At 39.7% G+C, this 25,753-nt stretch overlaps 1 protein-coding gene across 4 annotated transcripts in view; it reads right to left on the reverse strand.

Annotated features, from left to right (window-relative positions):
- The window catches only part of AMMECR1 (AMMECR nuclear protein 1), an 83,055-nt gene that overhangs the window by 40,211 nt on the left and 17,091 nt on the right, over positions 1-25,753 (reverse strand). For 2 of the 4 annotated variants that reach the window (XR_008825542.1, XM_056360023.1), the window contains exon 2: positions 6,757-6,867. The exons of the other annotated variants lie outside the window; for them this stretch is intronic. Coding sequence is in view for 1 of the 2 variants with exons in the window: in XM_056360023.1 (XP_056215998.1) it covers positions 6,757-6,867 (111 nt within the window). In the remaining variant the exon portion in view is untranslated. The remainder of the gene's footprint in view (positions 1-6,756; positions 6,868-25,753) is intronic. 4 annotated transcript variants of the gene reach the window in all.

Consider the following 25,753-nt stretch of genomic DNA (forward strand, 5'->3'; position numbering starts at 1 on the left):
CTCATTTGCAATAGAATTCACACACACACACCCCTTTCCTGCACAGCACTTTGTTCGGGGCAAGAGAAAAGCACATGGCACAGATATGACAACTGTTGAGGACTAAAAAACAGAACTCATTTAAGCCTATTAGCAGAAGCAAAAACCACAGCTACCTATGCAAATGATTTATACACAAAGGTAAATCAAGTGCAGCACAGGCTAGCAGACAGGACGAGCTGATCTAGAATTTACACAAGAGCAAAAACACTTAATGGAATAGGGGCATCTCGACTGTTCTGCATTTTGGTAGCTAAGGCAGCTTACAAATCCTGTGGCCACAAAACAAAACCCCTTAAAGACGTCATTAGTTTAGCTCTTGCACTTTAACTCCAAATCATGACAGAATACGTTTTAAAAATAAGTCTCATAAGAATTAGTTTAAATTCATCTATTGCCTGGATATGGCCTGTTGTTCCCTTGGGTCCATTCCCACCTCTGACACAGCTCTCCCGCCTCCCTGCGGAGCAGTGACACCGCACGCTTACTGCACTTATGTATTTCCAAATCTCTTTCAAACACAGCTTTGGCTCAGATGCCTCTTTCTTTTGCTAAGGGTTTTTAGCAACTGGAGATGGCTACAAAATGATGAGCATCACTTAAACCGTTCTCTCTGCTGCTGACTACATGACAGGCAGGATCTGCCTTTTACTGGTCACTGGAAGATGTCTATGTCACAGCAACATTCTCAACTACCACTCTTTCAATGGGGCCTACGGTACAATCGGCAGAGAAGCAGTCCTGCAGCTTTTTCAGCATCCTTGAACCTTCCTTAGGGCCAGAGAAATCTCACACTGGGCTGAGGGAAAAACACTCAGTACACCACTCTGTCAGTTTGGTACCCCACTACCTACCTCCCCGGGAGCATAGGATGCTCTGAGATCGATCCTAACTGTAGAGTCCCTAGGAGAACTTTGTCACTCCACAAAGGGATACAATGGTCTAAGTGGGGTTGTTCAGTCTGGGGGTATTTAGCCTGGAGAAAAGGAGGCTCAGGGGAGACCTCCTCAGTCTTTACAACTACCTGAAAGGGGGGTGCAGCAAGGTGGAGGGTGATCTCTTCTCCCAAGGAACACGCGACAGAACAAGAGGAAACAGCCTCAAATTGCGCCAGGAGAGGTGTAGAATGGGTACTGGGAAAAAAATCTCTTCACTGAAAGGGTTGTCTAGTGCTGGAACAGGCTGCCCAGGGAAGTGGCGGAGTCATGTTCCCTGCAGGTACTTAAAAGATGTGTGGATGTGGTGCTTAGAGACACGGTTTAGTGATGGCCTTGGCAGTGCAGGGTTAATGGTCGGACTCGATGATCTTAAGGGTCCCTCCCAACCTAAATGATTTTATGATTGTAAGTGAAAGGCACATGCTGTGAGTGCCTGAGGAGTCCCAGCTGCCTGCTGTCTTACTGGCTCAAAAAGCTTTGACAGCATGTATGGCACTTTTGTTATTAAAGCTTAGTGGATTTTATAAGTTGAACCCCCACTAAAAACTTAACTAACCAGGGCCATTAAGGGGTAAGTGGGAGTTAGGAGTTACACATTCCAGATGGCTACTGCCACTGGCTTCTCACATGCTCAGTGGGACACGCTGCTGTCTGTCCACTCAACTAAACACAGAACCACGTTGCCACAGATCTCCCTAAGCACCTGTTCTCGGCCTTGAGATCCTCCCTCTGTCACTGGTCATCCTTTAGTAGGGGCAAAATCTGCCCTCGGCTTCCATAAGATGACCTTGAAAACTCAGAGGCAACCATCAGACGCCTGCTTTTCACAGAAATGTACAAATGAAAAGGAAGTAACGTCGTACCTCCTGCCTTTATAGATATGCTAAACATACACGAATAGCTAACACTGGTGAGTTCAGGCTGTCAAGAGTCTACACTGCTCTCTGGATTTTAATTTTGAAAGTGATAATGTAAGCTTCACCTCAAAGTTGTCAGGCATTTTTCATTGGTGGTCACCAGATGCAGAGCAGTAACAGAATAAAAAAAGCTGACTTTCAACAGTGGTCTACCATAAATCAAAGCCACAAAATAAGACAGTCTGCAAAGTATTATCAGTGGGCAACCCAGAAGCAACAATGTACTCTGAAGCATTACGTGAAATGCTATTTGCAGGAATTAATTCAGACTGACTTCTGCAAACAGTGAAGGTCAAGGTTACAATAAATGTCAAAACCATATACAATTCCCCCAACTCTGCAGTTCACAAATTGCAGTCAGGTACATGGGTATGCTTTGCCCTGGATCAATGGCAATGACTATCTACATCCATAGCAACACTGTCTGATGGTAACGGCTTTGGGAAGTCAGCACTGAGTTGTAGGGGCTGATTACAGAGAAGGTTGAACAAGTCTATCATTAGTAAAAAGAAACAGGAGTTCAGCAGAGTAGTAACCTCACCAAAATGCAAGAGGGAAGCTGCCCCATCTGCACAAACACTTGCCTCTAGTCTTTAGTAGGCCAACATCAATATCTATGTGATCAGTCATTCAATATTTTTTCAGTTTTACCCCTTAAATAAGTAGTTAATACTGTAGTCTTGCAGTTGGACAGTTAACTTTACTGTGTGGAACAAGAGGAAAGGGCCGATGTATTTCCACAGAGGACAGGCAGGTGGTATGGCAGCAACAGGGACCAACTCTTGAAACAGCTGACAAATACAGAGCAGTAGTTGATGCCACTGGTACCCAGATCCTCACGTGGAACTTACAGCCGAATTCAGTTACAAGAAAGTTGGGTTGCAGGTTTCAGGTCCTTCAGCCTTGTGCATCTCATCCCAAGCTTCCCTGTTTTCTTTTCTTGATCAACCACATCTAGGCTGAATGTCACTGCAGTCATGTTTCTCTCAGGTGGAGTGGTGAGTAAAACACGCAACAAAGAAACCGAGGACATCATAAAGTCAGCAGAGACAGGCCTATGCTAGTTAAGAGGGTGGGTTACATATTATTTTAAAATTTAAATCCAGTTTTCAGCCATTATACTAACCCACTTAAGCCTTAAGAGTCCTCCAATTTTTCTTCACTGCTTTTTTCTATGACTGATGGCTCTGTCATACAATGTCTCCCTTTATCTGCCTCTTTACTCTTTCCTTCCCCAGATACATATTCCAGCCTTTACAAGATAAACCAATGCAGAGTTAAAACTTTATTTATACATCTATACTTGCTACATCCACTAGGCGTAAGATATGACTTCAGATTATATGAAATGGGTAGAAAAACTAAACTAAAATGAGTAAATGAAACCATTTCATTCAGTATCTAAAGTGTAAGAGGGCAGGAGTTTAAAACTTCAATACCACAACCTAAGTCTTACTGCAGAACAGAATACATGAAAAAGTAATTTATCAACCTGTTATGAAATTCTGTGGTAACCTGCTTCCAAGTTCAGTGTATTTTCTTGAAGGAGCTGTAAAACACAAGGTATGTTTCATAATCTGGATGGGTTTATTTTTATACATTCAGGTGGGATATTCAGTTAATACATTCAGTCTAAAGGACTATTTTGCCGATGATAAACTTCTTACATCCTAATACACAATATCCAATACCGTAAAACAGTTTGGACAAGGTTAGATTTTTTCCAACTAACCTCCTAGTAAAATTATATAAAAATCACTACATCTGAATCTATGTTTTCATAAAGTTCTGCAGAAGATCTCACTAACACACTTTCTTTCCCTGTGTTTCACTGATATAACTGCAGAGAAAACTGAATTCTAACATGGAGATTTTATTAGGAATACAGTACTAGCATTTTTAACTACGGGTATTCTCATCCCTCCTCGCAACTTAGGCAGATGCATCCAATTAATGATGAATCATTCTACATAAATTTCCTGTTTAGAACATACTGGCAATACCAGCATAGCAACCTACAGAGTTCAAAATCAGGAAGAGAAACTCACTTGGTCACACACCATCACAGTTGTTTTTTTTATAGATGCAAAAAAAGGTGTTTTTTAAGTGGGGGCATGTGGGTGTCCCAAGAAAGAAGGAATCTTCAGCTTCCTAGAGGAACGAGCATTATGAAGAAACTACACTACTGTATGCAGGTAGATATGTATATGCTACACATTGTATATAATATACAACTAGAGATCACTACTAGAATTACGGAAGATTTCATTTATCATGATCCTAAGGACTACTCAGCATATTTGTAATAAAATCACATGTGAAAGAAACCGAGGATATTTTGATCACTAAGCACCAAGGGCATTTAAGAACAGCTGTTCTATACCATTTTTTTTACTCACTGAAAGTTGGGCTACAATTCCACAGAAGGTGCTGAAAAGGCAAGAATTAACTAAACAAACAACCTAGTTCTGTTTACCCACACCGTATCTTCAGAATAACTGAAGAAAAGTGCCTCCCAGTGTCAAAATAAAATAAATCCAGAAGAATATCTGTCTGTATCCTCAACCGAAAATTTTGGTCAAGTTCCACTTTCTGAAGTGGAGAGTCCATTCACATTCCAGCTGCTCTGTTGATTAATTTTTGCCCTCCCTGAAGAAGTTGTTTTGGTTTGGTTGTTTTTTGGTTTTTTTCCCTCTTTCAGGAATCATCATATCTTCTGGAGGAGCCTATTGCCCACACAGTGCTGGATCAAGCTATCATGTCCTTGTTTCTGATCCCTCTTAGGGAGGCCTGTGGACCTCCAAACTCTGAAAGTTCAGAGACATTTCAAAGGTGCTTCTGTTATTCTTCAAATGCCCTCCTCTGGAAGCTCTGGGGTTGAAAAGACTAACACCATGAAGGAAAATGATCACTGGTAACCCTCCCTTTCTTTTTTTAAATAATGATTGATAGAAGGGGACAACGTCTTCATACATTCAGATATGAACTTTACCTTTCAGTGGTCATATCTGAAGTTTGGGTTTGGGTTTTTTTTGGTTGTTTGGGTTTTTTTGTGGGTTTTTTGTTTGGTTTTGGGGTTTGTTTTTTTAAAAAAAACAAACAACCAGGAAACATTTTTGGTGCCATAGACATGAAAAGGGTTCCCCATAAAAGGTAACAAAATCCAATATGTCACCAGATATAATATTTTATTTTAAAACAATGGATGATCTCACAAAAATTTCTGAGAATTAGGTTGGCGTATAGTTTCATTTCTCTCATTTTGAAAATTACTGAATTATCTATCCTCCGAATAGCCTAGTATAAACTTCCACAGCATGTGGACATCGTTTAAATACTGCTCTGAAAGTATTTCAGTTCCCTTTAATTTGTACCACTTTTCAAGTATTTTGGCTACAGCTTTCAGAGTCAGAACACAGTGACAGGAATCTTATAAGCATTTTTAAAGGTATCCAAGAGTACAGCCCTATTTGATTTGTGAGAATGGAAAATCCTGTGAGTAACAAAGACTACTTTTTGGATATCAACTTCTTCCTAGTCTTAAAGGGGTAATTTTCTGTACAAGCTCATTGTTCTCTATTGGGCATTGTAAAGCATACACTTAAATGAAACGCTTTCGAGTGCAGGGGGCAAGTTGGTTTTCTTTTAGTCAGGATCACTAATGGTTAAGATTTTAAGGCTTTTAACCTTCAACAGAGAAATTTCTTTGAATTATTGTAAGCTTCTTCTCATTGACCATTTTCATTGCTGAGGTTTTAAAAAGGCCCATCCAGAAACATTCCCGACCATATAATAAATAAAACCAACATAACAAAGACAACTAGATCTTTCAGAAGTTTGTAAGAACTCCAGGAGATGAGCAGTTGATTTCTTCAAGCTGAGCAGAGAAGCATGAAATGAACTTCAGCTTGCAACAAACTAGGGAGATGTAAGAAAGATCACGTCCCATTTTAATATTACTTAATACTGGGATTGACGAGGCATTTTAACAGCAAAGAGGAAGATCCCATAATGGAGGAAAGCCTCAAATCTAAAGTGATCTGAAGGTACCAATTATTTTAAGTGATGACAATTTTAGAGGTCTACACATGCCAAAATGTAGTTTCTATTTTAAAGCACTATAAACAGTCTATTGTAACTGAGTGTAACAAAATTCCATTGATTCTTTAGAAAATAAACTTAGGGAAACTCTTAGAAAAAACAAGTAGAAAGCTTGCTACTAGCTCTAGTGATAAACTTATTAGTTTTCACTCTATGCAAAGGAAATGGAACAATATTAAGGTGAATGAATTTAGGTGTAGATCAAAAAATGAAGGATTATGCTGCCAGGGAGTGAAGGATTATCATCACTTACCTCCCTCATCCAGAAGCTTCCCACTCAGGGGCTGGGATGTATCTGAAGAGTAACATGTAATGGAAATTTGTAGCATTAAATTAACTGCAGCTGATTGGAAGCACCTGATGGAGAAGAGGTGAGAATACCTGCTGTTTTAGAAGTGTGAATAGGATAATCCCCAAATCTGACTTTCTGGTCTTCTGCCCTGACATTAACTATTAAGATTAAAACTTGTCTGAACACTGGAAAAAATACTACAATAGTCAGTTACAATAAGCTATTGGAGAATAGTTTTCCAGACCAATAAAAAGAAAAAAGGCTCAAGTTATGGTTTTTAACTGAAACCATTGCCTCATGACACCAGTAATCAAATAACCAGGCAATACACTTAGCATCAAAAGGAGATACAAGTTTTCTTTGATCAGTACAGTGACACAGCCAAAAAACCCAAAACAAACCAAAGCAGACCTATCATCTCCTCAGTAGACTACTTAAAAACATAAGGCTAGAGAAAACAAAATCTTACCTAGTAAGTGTGTACTCCCTGAGTCCTGAATGCAGGTTCATGGCGGAAAAAGTACCTATGCATCCACGCAATCGTTTATCTCGACCGATCTTCCACGTTACAAACAGTGGGCTGTTTTAGGGAAGAAAAAAAGACATGATCACAGAAGCAATATTGACAGTCAGTGTGAAATTTCAGCAAGTGCCCTTCCATTTCGGGCAATGGGGGGGGGCAGATCTCTTAAAACAAGCGTATCTGAGTAGGTGCTAGTATTTAGAAATGTCCTTTGCAATTCTTTTGCTTGTTCTAGAAACATTGCTCATGTGATAGAATAGAAAATAAGATTACTGGAACGGTTAATGGACAGAATGATACTGCTTGGTAACAGAACTGATATGCTCAGCATCCCTCACAGTTACCCATTAGCCTTCTCCTGTGAATGCAGAAAGCCTTGCCTTAGACATCTCTACATAAGAAACCCTTCATAGAAGGGAAAAACACCCCTGTCACGGTAACCAGCCCTTCACCTGAACACAAATAGTTTGGTCCTTAACACTGGTGGCAAGAAACCATCAGAAATCCTTAGAACACGAAAAAATTAACTGCCTGAGGCAAGGATACTTTCTCCATAAATCCCAAGTTAGTATTTAAGAATCTCAAAAACTACCAGGAGTTGAGCAAAATCTCTAGTAAGTTGAACACATCTCAATTACACTAGTGTGACGGTTACAAAGAAATACTACTATCAAACAGCTCTGTACCAATCTATACACTAAGTTGACAAGAAACAGACAAACCACACAACGTTTTGCGACCAAAGCCTTCCTTGCAGCTCTAGAGCATCGCATCAATATGCAAGCAACAGAAGACTACCCAAACTTGAATTTCTCAATCCAGTGCACATGGTTCCTGGATACCCAGTCCTCTCAGCTGTAACAAAGTCGTCTACACCTGTGATGAACAGGCACATACAGAGAAAAAAAGCATACAAAGTTTACTTTTCTTCCAAAAAGGAGATAAATCAAAGTGGATTACACAAACAAAAGTGAACTCTCCCTTACTGCTACGCTTAACAAATAACTTTTTTTTTTTTTTTTAAATCATTATTTCAGTTAACTTGACACAGACTATTCTTGAACGCAAACAGGTTCACATTTCTGCAGAACAAGCAATCCCAGCCACCCAGCTGCGGAGCACCTCCTAGTTAAATCATAAATCTGGGGATAATTTTTGTGTGAAGTCATAGGACATTCAGGCATAAGTTTATATCATTCTCGATACAATGACTGCAGCCACACTGCACTAAAGCTGACAAAGCAAGGCGCACCTCTGACATTCAGAGCACCTGTGGCCACCACATACACGCTTAAGGATGAGCAACTCGTTTCTCTCCAAAGCTATTTGATCAGGCACTGCTCTTCAGCATGATACACATGTACAAGCCATCATGCTGAATTCATTTGGTTTTTCTTTATAGCTGTTTCCTACGCAGTGTCCTTACTATATAGTCCATAGACTTCTTGATCTTCACAGCAGTGCCTAACATGAGGTAACCTACCCCAGGCTAGCATCTGAGAAGGAGATCACAAAGCAACATAATTACCAATAGTGCCTTTAAGGAGGGGAGCAGATCCAGCAGCACAGATACAGTAAAAAAATTCACAAAAAGTCAAATCGCCTGCGCCAAAAAATAAGATTATTCTTGTGTTACTACTATCAGCTGCAAATAACGAGCAGATTTACAACAATGCGCTGCAAGATTAACAACGCTGTGCTGCAAGACAACCTTTGATAACTGTGTCTTGTCTGATTCCTCATCTGAAGGATCAGTAAAAATATAATCTGCAAGTTTCTCTGTATTTGGTGAAACAGAACCTCCCCTTCCATCTATGCTGAGATCTTAGAATATACAAAGGCTAAGAGCTTTATTGTATGAGCAGATCAGTCACCGCACAACCACATCAATTACCACCGCACAGAGGTGGATGTAACTGTATGTACATACATAGGTAGGTGTGCGGTTTTGGACTGGGAATAGCCCATATTCCCTTTCTCCTTCCATCCCATTCGCTTTGTCTGTGTGGCACAAGACACTCTTCATGTGATGGCGGAAAAGGATAACGCCTTTCCGTCTCCACAGCACCAACACAGCAGCATCCAGCCCTCTCATAACTTCCCAAAGCCTGTTGTTACCACCCGCTGGTAGCGCAACTTCCTCCTTATTTGATTAAACTGGACAAGTTCCCTTCTTTCAGTGATGGTGAATAAAAGAGGAAGCTGAAGTCATATCTTTCTTTTGGATTTCCTTTTATTCCACCCCACCCCCTTTCATTTTTGTTGTTTGATAAAAACTGAAGAGCATACAGCCAGAAGGGACTATTAACCTCCATTCTGCTAAGCGTTAGGTATTACACAATGTCTATTCACATCCACAAGTGGCATTTTACTAGCATTTTCAAGAAGGGTATCCCAGTTCCCCTAAATACTATCAACACGATTATTAGATCGCAATGGCACCGAAGACACTCTCGCCCCTTGCACAGAAACAAGCCTCAATAAGAGTCAAATTGGACTTTAGGATTATTCTCTCGACCTTTATCTTTGGATTACGAGATTTATTAGCTGTAATACACTTAGTGGAGGGCTGTAATTCAGGGAAACATACACGCATTTACTTTCTTTTCAAAATGGAATTCCTTCCAGGAGGCATTGTTACTGCTGATTTAAAAGGACAATAGAAGAAAGCATCCAGGGACCATCTCTGAAGGTCAAACATTACTGAAACATTTGCATATGCTTTGAAGGTACTTTACTATACATATATATATATGTATATAACCTTTACTTTTTCTGTTGAGCACCAACAGAAAAAGTAAAGGTTATACACATAGTGGTAGTAATAGCATAAACATACCATTTGACTAAATTTAAACCTCCGTCTATTGGATAAATTAAACACCACTGGTAGCCATACATGCTATACATCACAAAATCTGACTAAAGATGTGTTTCCAACCTTTCAACTTCTTTATTCCCCTACACCTGCCTCCTTGTTCCCCAAGAGCCACTAAAGGTATGAGCATGTCTACACAGAAGATATAAGTCTACTGAACAGAATTACTTTTCTTAATTACCATCGCAGATGTCTTCAAAGTGTAATATAGACCAAAGGTTCAGAGCAGTCAGTGACCCAAGAGGATTCTAACTCTTTGGATTCAAGAAATAAGATTGAAAGGGACCTTCAGGGCTCCTGCTACTATAAGGGATATTACATAATTCTGTTCATAAATGATACACATTCTCCATCTTAAAAATTACTGAAGTTAATGGATAAAACCCCCCAAATGAAAAATTAGAAGGTTGCCTCAAAACCTCACTGAAGTTCAGAACCTCTGGAAACATTCTGATTTCCTGCCAAAATGTTTTCCCAGTCAGCTCGTACCTAGCTATTCTTGTGCCAACATTGTCCTTCAGTTTAAATAGTTCTTTTCCCTTCCCGGTTATTATTCCCCAAAGTATAGAAAGACTTCACTTTGCTAAGCTAAATGGGTTGTGTTCATTCAGTTTCCTCTTAAAGGGGATCTTTCCATTCTGACTATCACAGCTCTCCTCTACACCTTTCTCCAGTTTAAATTTGCCTTCTTGAATATCAGTGTCCAGAACTGAAGGCAAAATTACAGAGGAGGGTCTTGGCACCTGCATTAATGCTTCCATCTGTGAACTGCTACATATTTTTTTTAATTAATTCTTACAGCCTAATATAAAGTCCAGGTCTACCATTCAAAACTTTGTAGAGTATTTCTAGTCTTACACTAAACAAAGACAATAAAAAACCTGTTCGTAGAACCTAGACAAGCTATACAGATAAAAGATTTTGTTTCTTTCTAGTGCTGTTCTTTTGCGTTTTATTGGCATCCTTGGTTTCAGCTGCTTGACTATTCTCTACAAGCCTACAATGCTTTTCTTGTGTTTTAAAGCCAATAACCCACAAATAAACTGGTCATCTAACACAGCCTCAGATCTCAGGTTTGCAGTTAAGTGCTGAACTCCATATGTATCTATGTCAAGAACAGCCAAGTAAGTACATGCATTTTCAACTTGAAAAGAATTCCTTATTTTCATCTATTATTTGTTTTTTAGATTAAAATGGAAGCATTTTTTTGACCATCATATCGCTGGATCTAAAATGAGAACTTGCACCTCCAGGCACTTGAAAGAAAACAGGAGAACAACAGAAGACAACAATCTTCAGCAAAAAGCAGAAGGATTGGCAGGTGTGATGCTGGGATTCCCTTTTATCCAATGACATACACCAAGGATATGCAGTGCATGCTAGAGATCCAAGTCCTCTTTCTGGCTGAAGAAGTTTGAACCCACAAGAGTGGGAGAGCATATTGGGGTGGGCTGCACTCACCTTTCTGACTGTGGCTCCCTCTTGATCTAGTATGAGAGCTGGGGGTTGGTTTGTGGTTGGTTGGTTGTTTTTCAAAAAAAACCAAAACCTCACCAAAACAGATGTGGTGCATCCCTGGGAGGGCTCTAACAATCAGCTTCAAGTAGTCCTCTTACTTAATTCATGGTGATGCATCTTATTAAAAAGCAAAACAGCTCCAAGCTTGGGAGTGAGTCCTCTGGAACCAAGAGACTCAGAAATTTACTTGTCTGATGGGTTATCCAGCTTCTCACTGTGATGCCAGGAACTGAACTTCTGCCAAACCCTGCTGACAGTGTTAACAGCAGTGTTAACAGGTGTAGAGCACCCCAAATATTCAGTAGCTGAAACTTGGTGTACAATGTTTCAAACTGTACAGAAGCAGAAGGGACCAAGTCCAGACCCTTAGAAGCATCTGTAAATATCTTACCCATTTTTCTTTCATAAGGGTTGGTAGTTTGTGATTTTTTTTTGTTTGTGAGCCAGACAATGAAGAAATATTTCCATTTAAAACTATTTACAAGTGACATAGCAAATTCACAAGCAACCTAAAGACTATAAACCTTCCATCCACCTGTTGCCTAATTTACCATTTATTAAAAAGTCTTGCCAAGCCCTAATCTAAATAGCAGGCAACTCTTAGTTATTTGTTACGGAGGTTGTCAGGCACTACTCCATGAAAACCAGCTGATCATATATATCGTTTTTCCCTACCTTTCAGTTGCAAAACTGAATTAAAGAGACAGTTGCAACACAGTAAGAAATTTAATATTGCTTCTTTACATATGAGTGCTATCATCAAAAGGGGCACACATACATAGTCTGTCTCCTTGACAGACTACAAAATATATGCATGTACCTGACATCCTAAACACTGACCTTAAAGGCTAGCCAGAAAACGTGTGGCTGAAGCACAGGAGCATGGGTCACCCGATCAGAGTGCTGCCCCATGTGTCACTTCAGCTACTATTACACTATTTTCATTAATGGAGAAACTAGGACAGCCCTGTACTTTACTTCAGCATTAATCTCTTACACCTTCTGGAGAATTGGAACACTTCAAATGAAGGTCACAAGGTATAAACCTATATAAATACCAAAGTAAAGTATCAAAATAGCCTCTTCTACACCATGCTCACCAGTGCCCTCAGCAGATTTTTTTTATTAATGTTTTTTTCAATCAAAATCACCTAAACTAATTATTGACCTGCTTGCTATATGTTACTGAAAATAGTTAGACTAAAAGCAAAAGTGTGCAAGCTATTTTAGTGATCGGTTAGCTACCACAGTAAGAATCAGCGTGCCAATAACTTACACTGACATCACGCAGAAAGTACCGTTAAAAATATCCTCTTTTAATATAAAGCAGCACTGGATACAAGCTGTCTTTTATTTACCAATACATGTAATAAAAAAGGGAAGGGATCCTTTAAGTTGTGGGGTGGGGGAAAAGGCAAGAAGCGCAAGTACATTGGTCTTTTCCTGGCACCATCAGAAGCAGCGTGGAAAGTTTCTCTTCCTTGTTACCAACAGGGAAGAAAAGAAAGGGAAGGAAGGTGGGAAGAACAGGGGAAAGGAAGGGTAACAGATCAAGAATATTTCTCTACTTTTTATAAGACATGAATGAGAACTCTTTTTATTTCACTTGAAGACTTCCAAGTAATAATAAAAACCTGTAGGACTTTGAAGTGAAAAGGATTTAACTTGACGAACTGAGAGGTAAAATGATATTTAGACAGACATTGTAATTACAGTTATTTAACCTACCATCTTTTATAACTAGAGAAGGGAAGAAAGTCTCTACAGCCCTCATGTTACTTGACACCCAGGGCAGCAGGATCACACACTGAAAAATCAGCACACTCATCCCTTTGTAAGACCAGAGTGCTTCCACTTCAGCTCTGAGGATTTCCAAGCGACGACACACCCAGAAAGTACTCTAAACTGGCAAAAGTTGCAATGGCAGTGTTTTCCTTTTTGTTTTACACAAGTGAACAAGCTATTGTTCCTGAATTCTAGAAATTTTAACATTTATATTTTTTTAACATAAAGCTTACTCTACCTTATTTGAGATCATGCTACTACACCTTCAAATAACGTTAAGCCCTCACGTAATACTGTTTCAAACCAGAAGCATTTGGAGAAAGAGAAATGAAGGTTTGTCATTAAAACAGTCCCCTGCGATCCCTTGCAGAAGCAATGCCAGCCTTATTCAGAATCATAGAGAGCAGCCTCTCTGCTAACTGATGCACTCTACACTTTGTTATACTCCAGGCTGTGGCATTTCCAGATGTCACAATTCAGTGAGCTAATTCACATTACTCAATATAAGAGAATACAGCTTAGTAATGCAGGAGGCGGGACCCTGTGCTGATAGCTTTAGCCAGAGCATCTTTACAAACGCTCCAAGGCACAAAAGGGGGGCACATATGTTGAACGTATCTAGTCTGTAATGAAAGGGGAAAACTTGATGGATGATAATTACGGAGCTGGTCAACAACAATAAAAATCTGCCGAGTGCCTTTCTGCCACAGTCATACAAGCACACAATACGGTGTGAGGTCATTTTAGCTTACCAGATATATTCTGGGAAAAATCTGATAAACCACAAGAAAGTCAAGACAAGGGTTCACAAACCTCCAAAGGTAAGTAAGGAAGAATGGCACCCCCTCAACCCCAAATTTGTAAAGACAGAATTTGATAAATGTAAACAATTAATACATAAGATTTTCTGGAAGACAAGACAAGCAAGAAAATGAAGAAAAAGTTTCTAGTTCTTCACAGGAAAGGAAATGGGCACAAGTGCAAAACCCCCCAACAATTACAGTCCATTTGGAGAAACTGGAGATAAATCACATTATTAAAGACTGACAGAAAAACAGCAAAGCACACAAAAAAGAGGCACAATGAAGACACTCAATTTACAACATAACATATGAATATTAATGAGTATTAAGGAAAAACAACTGTCATTTATAAAGAGAAAGAAATTGTTGGCCAGCTACTTAACTCAAAGACTTAGGGGAATACCTGGTAACACAAGATGTTAAGAAACTCAAACTGTAAAATGATCAGATTAAAAAATCCTAATGGTAAGAAACATGAATGCTACGACTGACTGCCTGGGAGGACATACAGCTGCCATCATCAGTGTGTTCTCAAAGGCCTCCAACACCAGGCCACTATCAGGAATACTGTAAATATATTTGATTCCACCCCTAAACAACAGAGGAGACCAAATGGCCTCCTGATGTTTACTGCAGACTCCTTTTCTGATTTTGTATGATGCAATGTAAGAGAACAAAGAGACAATTCACACATGAAACTATGTTAAATTGTGGCAGAGACAATTGTCATTACAAACCTCCAGGACGGAGGAAAAAAACATCTGAGAAAAAATACATCCATCTTACACTCCTGTACATAACGTTCTGTGTAGCAGTATTATGGAACTGAGGGGAGAGAGAAAGAGATGTAACATTAACCATATTCTAAAGATCAGAAAACATTATTTATTGCTTCAAAGAACGTAAGACACTAGCTTCAGTGAGGTTCAAGGTGCTATTCAACATTTACTTGAGTGCATAAAGCACTTTCTGAATCAAGAATAGAACCCAGTTTCTCCAGCAGCTTACCTAAAGTTCAAAGTGGGCTCTGAAGTGAAAATTTAGAGAAGTCCACGGATGATATTTTTCCTATTCTAAAAGCCAATACAGAGCCTTTGGGGCTAGATGCAAACAAAAAGCTATTTTTTCCACTACAGTGCCACTTAACACATATTTTGACATGAGTTAAAAAAGCACTGCTTGCTTGATTACTTTTACACAATCAGAAAAAGAATTAGCTACCAAGTAAGGAGTCTGAAATCCATTCCCCTGCCTGCGTCCAATTACACACACACACCCACCCCAACTCACTAGGGTAATGACTCCTCTATCAAATTCATAAAGACTGGAGCACATCAAAAAAACCCCAGAGATTTCCCCACACAGGAGGAAATTTATTCTGCGGTAACATTCTTCTTCCTTGTGGGAAATATGTTGAGAGTCTTGAAACCAGTCTATATTGCATTACTCCTTCAACAGCTTTAGTCAATGAAGAAGGTTCATTACTGCCAATACACAATGATCCAAAGACAATCACCACAATCTACTGCCTTCAGAAGCTGGAAGGGGAAATCTGCAATTTTTAAATACTATATAATTACTGAAGAAGTTATTAAATGCTTCTGAGGGCACAGCATATTCTTTCAGTCATTCTCAGGACTAAACGATCAAATGAACAGCTCTTCCAACTCCAGAAACAGAGTTTAGACATTTCTTTCTTTACCCATATAACAGACAGTATACTTGTTGGTTTTTCCTGAAATCATTACATGCCCTAGAAAGATCAGCCTCATAATCAAAACCCGAGCTGCCAGGTGTGAATTTGTTAGGAAGTTCTGCTTATCTAAGCAGCTAATCTTAAGGAAGGTCAGAAAGCAGGTACTATTTTAAGAAAATCTAGTTTAAACAACAGCATAATCAGGGTTAAAAATAAGAGGACTGCTTACTGGCAGGTCATTTTCTAAAGTGAACCTGCAACACCTCAATTAAGGTTGCATTCAATATATTAGAATTCATTTTAAAAATAGATTAAAAAAAAAAACGACAAATACAGCCAGGTGATGTGGCTGCTCATTCAGCTGCAAGACCAGTGCTGCTGTTCCTGCATCCTGTATTAGATGAGCCGAGGCAATATGGGCAGCATTCCAGAAAAGAAAAGGTAAAAATAACTATTTATAAAGGGACGAGGATGACTTTTAGGTATGCCCAGATTGGACACTGTGTCACACACTACTCGTACTTACAGAGCTGTTCTTTTGCACCTTTTCTCTCTGACTCTCACAAGACAACCCATCAACTTCATGGAACAAATTGGGTTTCTATGACATATGTTCCTAAATTCGCTGTTCACTTTGCTATAATAAATATTTACATGTAACAAAATCCAGAACTACTCTGAAATTACACACATTGGTTATGTAGGCTTATTTAGCATTGCTAAAAAAAGATCTGAATATTTACGGTTCCTCAGAGACACAAAACTGACACATTTTTGTTATGTTCTTCACAAGCGGAGAATGACAGCTCAGGACAAAACCAGTTGTACCCACCTCTATCCTCATGACAGTTTTAAATGTTGCCAGCCCACAGGCGTGTTTGAAACCAAACAGAAGGACCTGCAGCATGACATAGCTGCACTTTCAAGAATCAACCTTCAGCACCGTAACATCCTCCACAGAGATACTCCTCAGGGCAGCACAGGTGGCAACGCTGGAGCATTTGGTCTGCAGCACCACAGGTCACAGGGCACCTGGAAACTCCTCAGGGTGGCATGTTTCTTCCCCAAATTCCCATAATGACAACCTCAACTCGGTAAAAATTGAGTTTGTATGAGGGCCTGACTTGTCATGCTGCCTGCACAGACACAAAGCCGAGCACACACACACGAACCAAGAGGACACAGCGGTTCATCAGCTCATACTGCTCCAAATTACAGCGCTTCAACAATGCTCCAACTGCAGCTCTTGCCTACCATAAACTCCAAGATCATCAAGCTGTTTGGTATCTCAGTCAGGTTATTCATCTAGATAGCTGCTAAATCATTAAGTGAAGTCAATCTGGAATTGAGTATCTTGAGATCATCAGTCCCTAGGGCTGTCCTTTAGCCACTAAAGCCATTTGTGTTTCCAAGATCAAGTTTAAGTAAGGCTCCAACACAGATCCTACGCAGTTAGGCCAGAAAGGGTATAGGCACAGCGATATTTTTTAATTAAGATTTTTTTATTATTTTTAAGAAAAATAAATCAAATCTTAAAAATCTTTCTAGCCTATATAGCTGTGGAGACAGCTTTCCAAGTATGACCCAAGTATCAGTCAATGCAATATCACAAGGTTCTTTCAGCACCTTGGCTGTTGATCTTAGTAACAGCGGTGTTAACACAGCCTTAGTGTTTACTATTTCTTGTCAGAACCATGCATGCAACAGGGAAACCATTAGTCACTGCAAAGAGTATTTTAAATTTGAAGTGATGAAGAACAGTGGCATGAAGCCATCACCCACACAAAAGAGGGAGGGGAGGACATGATTTGAGAGTAGACACGAGGGGAAAAAAAGCAAGAAGTACAATTCATAGCTCCTCCAGAAGACTGTGGAAGTGAAGGAACAGTGGGGAAAGAAGAGTTTCTTTCAATCTACTCTGAATGCCAAGTAGATCAAGTCTGTTAGTCTTAAATAATGATGTAAAAAGGAACTACCAGAATGCAACAAAGAGTCACCATCCTCCTAAAACCAGGAATTGTGATGCCAAGGCTCCTCGCCAGGGTGTTATCCACAATACCTTCTGCAACCATGCACATCATGATCCCCTGCTCTTCCATATGTGTCTGTAGTGGGTTTAGCCTTCTATCTTATAAACTTCTGCTCATCCTATCCAGCAAGGTAAACATACCAACGTCCCAACCTGCAACGTAAACATACCAACATGCTCTTCAAAACCAACCAGATCTCTTTATTTCAACACCAAAAATCACTAAAGACAATAAACGATCAGCCTTAATTCTTTTAAAAAGCTTATTGTTTAACATATATATTCTTTCCAGTAAAGGTGCCCACAAGTCTCAGCACAGGTCCAGAGGGAGCAGTGCAGCTCAAAGACAGACATCCCTCAGCCACTTCCAGGCGAGCATCCTTATCTGAGCAGCACAGCGCCGTCCACCTGAAAGCAGATAGGATGGCTCTGCGCTTAGCCTTGGTGACTCGGGCTCTCATTAAGCACTAGATCAGGAATTGCTGAACTGTGCGCTGTTTTGTAACAAAGCCAGAACCACCTAACAGCCTTCTGATTGCCAGCTTCATGCAATTTGAGATGTGATAAGGTATTACGGAATGGGAATAAATGAAAAAAAAAAAATCATAATTTATTCAACAAACACTACAGAAACACAATTCATTCAGTGGACACTGCAGAAATACACCAGTAACAGGTGCTGTTGATACTCCCCAAGGTAAAGGTGATGAAAAGCAGGTGTGACCTTGGAGTCACTAGCTCCCATCTCTCACCAAGCCAGCGAGCCCCTCTGCCCATGGGATTCCAGCCTCAGCAGCCCAGCATCAAAGTGGCAGGGATGGAGAAGCCACAGAAGCCCACCTCTATACAGCTCCTTACACAAAGTAGTAGGGTGCTGACCTATCCTCAATGCCAAACACCATTAGTATATACAAATTTAAAACACAATTGTTTATTTGGAAACTGACAGCTTAAGTGCTGCCTCCATCAGACTCTGAACTCATTACTCTTCAAACTTCATTCTTCTGCCCGCTGTGCTCATTTCTGTATTTCATGTATTTCTATCCTTTGTTTCCCATCCTCCTCCCCTTCCATCTCTGTCCTCCCTCCGTCTTTTTCATACATTTCCTATCTCCCTTTGTGACCAGCTTTTGATTAAGGGGGAGAAGAAATAAACTAATACTAAAGTTATTGCATTCCACATGCCCATTGCAACTCCATGAGGGCTGAGGCCTTTCTCCCTAACGGGTTCCTATTCACTTTCAGAAATTTTGGAACCCTCATTTTGATCAAAACCTCTGGAGAATTCAGCATGTTCCCAAAAATTCAGTAAAAAGTTCTGAGAAAGTGGATTTTAAATTTTGGAATACAAGCATGAAGACTTAACTCCTCTTATCAAAATAATGCTTAATCTTTCGAGAGGCACACATGCTTACTAAACACACCCAGAGTAAGGCCTGTACCTCCAGATAAACTTTTGCTCTAATGTCAAAAGCAACCAAGAACAGGTGTCAACATATTCTAGGTTATTAAGACACCATAATTTGTAACATTTAATAAAGTTACGTAACAATATGTATATTTACATTATAAAAGTGTTCACATTTATGCTCTGACCTACTTAAGCAAATTGGTTTTCCCCAATTGCACAATTATGAACCAGAGCAGAAAAATCAAGACTTTATGAAGTTAATAAATCAATTCAGTGTCACACAAATTATTAATGTTATTACTTCAGAGTCTGCAGTCACCTGATTATGACCTTCTATGGGGTATATTTAAATGTTTCTAAGGAATATGATTTTGTTTTCTGATACTTTTATTATTAGTCATACATCATACTTCCTTTAATCAACTCTAACTTCAGATTATACACTGAAACTATCAGTTTGTTAACAAAAATGATTCATAAAAACTATTGAAGCAAAGCTGGTATTTTCTCCCTGGCTATTCATATCTTTCTTATACCCCAGAAGACATTAAGTGATTTTATGTTCCTTTTTCATCGCAGCAGACAGAAAAAGCAGGAAAATGTTGCACTTAATCCAACCAACAGTTTGCATCAAGTAACTTTGGCTACATTTTTAGTGTTTTGAAATGGATAGGTCCCAGCCAAGGTCACCTCCCCAACAAATTTTCAAAGAAAGTGAGCAACTTAAACCCACCTACTGCTCCCATATCTAAAAACGAGCTCAAACTCCGTGCACCCCACACTCAAGTGCAGTCAGATTAACAAACATGGTAACAAATTAACAACTGCTCAAATTAACAAGCACTTAAAAGGACTGGCACTACTTATCCTCCCCCCAGCAACACCATACAGTCTCCTGTATCAGTAGTCCTCAGAGATACTACTGTCAACATTTTAAAGGATGCAAAACAGTCACCCTAAAAACATATAATTGGAAGCTTTGCAAGTCAAACAATCTCAGTACCACCACAGATCTCATGTACAGTTTATGATTGTTCTACTTACAAACTGGAATTGAGATAAAGTATTTCCAGTTAAAGCATTTTCCTTTGAATAGTAATTTTTTTTTCAATTAATGCTCTGAAAGGATTAATGAAGTAAAATATATCCAAACCCATGTTTTAAGAATGCCACATCCAAAATGTTTTAGAAAGCTGCATAAGGTCCCCAGAACTTCTACTGCTTAAAAGAATAGTGAAGTCAACACTAAAGAGATCAGACAAGAATAGCTCCAGCTTCCAGATTTCTTCTTTCCTTAGAAGTTACTAGTAAGAATGCAGCAAACATTAGTTTTGAGGTGTTAGTATAATGTTCCCCCTTTTACCACTAGCAGGATGATTCAGACATTAAATTAGTTTTGAAAGTTGAAAGAGAAAAAGCATTCCCCAGGCACTGAAAGTCTGTAAGTTTAGCACCACAGCACCATTTCCACTCTTCTAAAGAGAGCAAGCAATTCCGTGCTCACAAGTAGTTGCTGCATATTAACTACAAACCAAGAGCCAGAGAATATTGTTTTGCATAGATTTCAGACAGCAGCTTAACACACAACTCATACCTTTAGAGTCTACACGTACTACTTTAAAAGAAAGTCTGTTCTCATTGCCAACGAAGATACTGAATTTTTCCTTCTGATTATTGGCAGTTTTACCCAAACTGCCCGTGATCATTAATAACGGGGATGCTGTGTTTTCATAAATTCTTTTTTTATTTCCTGCTGAAATACTACCTGAAGCAGTTAGTCAAGACATCAGTGAAAACCAAGAGTTGTAGTTATTAAAAAATCGCACAAAATTTTATTAAAGATCTAACTGGGATTCTCCTGCTACAGACAAATCATAACTTAGGTTTTAATGAATTTCAGCTAACTGTGAGACACATTGTTCTTTCAAAGTATTAGATGAATGAGTAGAAGCAGGCAGAAATGTATGCAATTTGTTCTGAAAAATAACTTTGTTAATTAAATTCACACACTTTATACATATAAGACACTAGACATGTCATAAAGGTACCCATTAGGACCTTTAAAATGCTTTCTGTTAGCTGCCAAATGCACAATGCATGCTGAGACATAAGCACCTAGGGGCACAACATAAAACAGCTGAACAAAAAATGCATGCCAATAACTGAGAATTTGCCAAGCCTGGGAGAAATTAAGACACGAGAGTTTTATACGTAACTGGAACTTAGTTCAAAGGAAGGAGGAATATTTGAAGAAACCTGAGAAAAAAATGGAAATACACAGGAGGTTTTTTATAGCAGTAATATTTTACAAAACTTATATGCCAAGATGTCAGCTGACAGGAGAGACTGCAATTCAGCCAAAAATTCAAAAACATTCCTTTAAAAATCATTGGTCCTTCTTCTCATTAAACTACATATTCTAAAGCTCCACTGCATAGCAGTAGCTTGCAAGAGACTTGACTATGCAATACAACACACATTAGAGTATACTTGAGTATTTTCAAGATGCGTAAGCTTGAAAATTTAATAAACATTTGATTATTTTGGTACTAGGTTAAAGAAGCTCATGCTAATGTTGCAAGACAAGCTAAAAACGAAGCCTCGGCAGAATCTGAATTTGCCTTCTAATTCAGACTTCACTAACTACAGCTGGAATAAATTAATTTCTTGGATCACAAGAATTACTATTAAATCAATGCACTCTAGATTGCACTATTTGTATAGAACTTAGCCATGTAATTTAACCAATGAGACAATGGTTCAAAGGCAGACTAAATACAGCACTGGAATTAGAGCCAAATGGAATTTGTATTTTTGTCACAGAAAAGACACAGTGAAGACAGTATTTTTAAGACTGACAAAGATGATTCAAACCCACAGCATTCTCAGTGGTTTCAAAGTGATGTCTGCTATAGAGACTGGATGTTTTTAAGACAGGTATCTGTCAGCCAGCATAGGTACGAAATACAGGGATACCATGCCTTCAGATGAACTAGATGATCTCTCAATGTCTTTCCACTCCTTAAATCACAAATGACTGCGCAGACAGTTGAGTAACAGTGAAGTTCAGAGCTGTTGCTTAAATAAAAACAGCCTCACCCAACCTTCCCATCCCCCACCCCCAGATAGCCTCCTTTCTTGTTCTGGAACAAACATGTGTGATTGGGGAACTTATCTGGTTAAAAATATCTCTCCTTTTTGCCAGTTTAACTTACACCAAGCTTGTTTCTCTGCTCTGTTTCACTATGGAGCACATGCAGGGACATCAGCTCAAAAAGAGAGGAAGAGGCAAAAGGGGCAGAGAAAAAGGGGCAAGGATGATGACGGCTTACATCTGCAACCCACAAGAAGAAATGCATGCAGTACAGCTTAAAACAAAAAAGACCAGCAGTAAGATTTTTAAAGATAATTACTTTTAGTAGACCAGCCTATATCACTGGAAAAAACAGAGGAGCTTTCAGACACATTGCTGCTTTAGCAGATTAGGCAAAGCCCAAGAACAAAACTGCTCATAATGTAAATGTAACCACGCTAACCTTGTCCAAGAAAAGCTCTTAGCATTTAGGCAACAGAGAAGTGTGTTAGCAACAGGCCAGACAACCAGTCACTGGTCCCTTTGGAAGAGGGGTAAACTGCAGGTAGTGACAGAATGATGCAGTAATACATAGAGCCGGTGTATCTAATTGAGGCCCCAATTTTTAGTACGCAGCAGACATGCCTTGGTTATTCTCAGTCATCAAGATAACAGACAAAGCACAATTTTCTGAGCAAGTACACCGGTTACCACATGCTGTGACTAGCCACACAATTAGACAACCAATAAAGACAAAGACAGTAGCTCTAGTATACGAAATTACAGGAGGATACAGCAGCACCTTTACAGGCTTCCTCTATCCTTATATTCTTCCAGTGGTATCTGCCATGGGCCATCCTGGGAGACAACATACAGGGCTGAGCGGATCCTCATTTGGGACATCAGTTCTTTCACTATCTCTTATGAAACACAACTTTACACAGATATAGACATGCTGCTTACAGTACAGTAATTTTGCTTCCAAAAAATGCACTTTTTTTATTTGCAGCCTGACAAATTCAGGGTTATGCTTTCATTACAAGGAAACAAATCTATTTTTTAAAAAAAAAAAACCCAAAACAACCAAAACCAAACAAACCACAAAGCACTGCCTCACAAGAACCTTATGAAACTGCAGTTTTATAATTGATAACTAGCAACGCCACTAAAAAAAATGCATCCTCATGTTGTCTACTTGTTTTCTGTTCCATGCTTCATCATGTCTTTTGCCATTTCAAGCATTCACGTGATCATTAAGTTGGGTCAGAGCTAATATCTTAGAAACAATCCACCCTCCAGTTGTTATTACTGCATCCTGTTGAACTAGGGATCCTCCTTGTAGCTGACAGACTTCAAGGCTATGGAGACACAGGCGGGGGTATCAGAGGACTTCACCAGGCACACAGCTAGCTGTATTTGTGGCATCTGACAATCAGTTGGAACACCGCCCATCAGATGCAAAGGCACAACCTCACAGAGCATCTACATTGACTGCTTGGTGGTTCAGCAAAGAAAACAGTAGTGCACAGGATCCATCCTAGCTACACGAGTGGAAACAACAGGATGGATGGTCTGGAGAGTACGTTCAGGTCACTGGCCAGAAGACTTGCATTCAGGATTTTCGCGGTGCTCAAATGCTGCCAGTTCCACATGTAAGGTCTGCGAGGCAGGCTGAGATAGGAAGTCAGTGATACAGAGGGAAAGGATTTAGGCATGATGGAAACAGGAAGAACTCGTTAGGCACACATATTAGTCATGCCAGAGCCAGCCAGACTGGTACGCTAATAAAGAGTTTAGGAACTTAAAAAAAATAAATATGGGAAGCCCAAATGCTTGGCCCCACCTAACACACTTGAAGTAACAAGTATCTCCAGGACTTGGTAGAAGGAGGACAGACAGATCAATACAGTACAACGCTAAGAGGCTACCAGCTTACTCAGCAGTTCCAACAGGAATGACAACAGGCAGGTGGGGAATAGCACAGTATGTTATAGTCTTAAAATAGCACAGTATGCGCCCCACAACATTCAATGGCATAAAAGTATTACAGAAGAGAAACCAAACGAACTTCTTACACTATACGTCACATAATCAAGTAATAAAGACATATCATCAACTGCACTACCAGTTCAGGGAGATCATAGTAACAGCAGGCAACTGAAAGCCCCTGAAATAAAGTGGACCTTCTGCCTCATTGGAATGACGTTTGGGTTCCCCCCCCCTCAAGTAATGACTGCTTTCTTGGAAATTAGTGCTAGAACCTACATGTAAAGATGCCATTTTTTGGTTTGGTTTTCAGTGGTACACAAGACCTAGTTAAAGGACACTGACAGGCAAGCCGCTCTGTAACTGTGCCTGCGATGCAATCATATTTCAGCACTGTAGTTGAATACAGCAGGCCATAAAAATATTTGGCACATGGATAATGAATTTCAAATAAGGGAGCAGTGTAAAAAATTGAAGTAATTAGTAATCCTCCCAACCCATTCCCCCTCTCAAACCCCCAAACAAACCAACATAAACACACACAATCCTAAAAGGAGCAATCCAAACAGCAAAAAGACTGCAACAGCTAGGAGGCCAATAAAAGCAAAACCAGCACCACCCCAAAGAAACCCCAAAAGCAGACGAAATTCTGTATTAAAACACCAGGTAAACCACTCCCCACAGGAAACAAAAGCAGTCAGAAGAACCTCAGCCCCTGCAACAAAAGCCTACACCCTGCATGACTGAATAAGAAAGTTAAGGAGGGCATCAGAGGGAGGTCAGCTTTTAAAAACAGAAAGCTTACCTAATGAGAACCAAAGAGATTATAAAACACATGGCAGGTCAAAAGTAAACAGTAAATAAAGAACTAAAAATGTTTGGGTAGCACCTTGCAAAGTCACTTTACATCAAAAGCAGGAAACCAATCAGACAAACCACTAGGGATCTGGGTTTCAGTGGGACCTCCTGGAGACCAAGGTGAAAAAGGGATACAGGTATGTCAGCACCAATGCAGAGCAGCTCACTGAACACTCTGTTCCCAGTCTTTACTGGTGAAGCAATTGGGAAAATTCCCACACCTATCTTCATAGTATATAGGTCAGAGGGACTGCATCAATTTGAGTTGGGTACAGAGGAGGCATTAGGCTGAACAGCAAAGTTAGACAGAGTTCACCTAGACCAGGTATTTACAGGACAGTTCCAAACCCGACACTGAAGAACTGCAGGACCCTAAAGGGACTGGCGCTATGGAAAAGCAAATGCAATTTCCACCCCTGAAAAGAGCTGATCAGATCACTAGCGCAGCTCTAGCCTGCTGGAAACGAGTATGCACAACTTCTGTAAACAATCCTACCAAAACTACAGAACCCTTTTCTGCCAGCTGGTGCCAGCTTACACATCCCTCTGAATTTGGGTAGTGAGCTGTAGATACTGAGCTGGTGGATCCACTGAATATCTGGGTTGAACGCTGGATAGTCTTACAGAAAGGATCAATCAGGATTATTTCAGAAAAAGCTTGTAAAGTTCAATCTTCAGCCACCCAAAAGGGCTGAAGACTTTCTGTGAGAACCTTCACATTCCTCTGCTACATACTGCAGGCTCCTGGCAAACTTCACCATCTTAAAACCACCAGGGAAAGGTTTGTTGTACGTTGCAATGTTCGCAACTACGTGCTTACAAGCACTATGATGCACCCAGATGAACTCAGCAGTTCAGGGGAAAAAAAATAAAAATCCCATAACCTTGTTTAGCCTTATATTGCAG

The sequence above is a fragment of the Falco biarmicus genome, chromosome 14, assembly GCF_023638135.1.
Source record: "Falco biarmicus isolate bFalBia1 chromosome 14, bFalBia1.pri, whole genome shotgun sequence".
Lineage (NCBI taxonomy): Eukaryota > Metazoa > Chordata > Aves > Falconiformes > Falconidae > Falco > Falco biarmicus.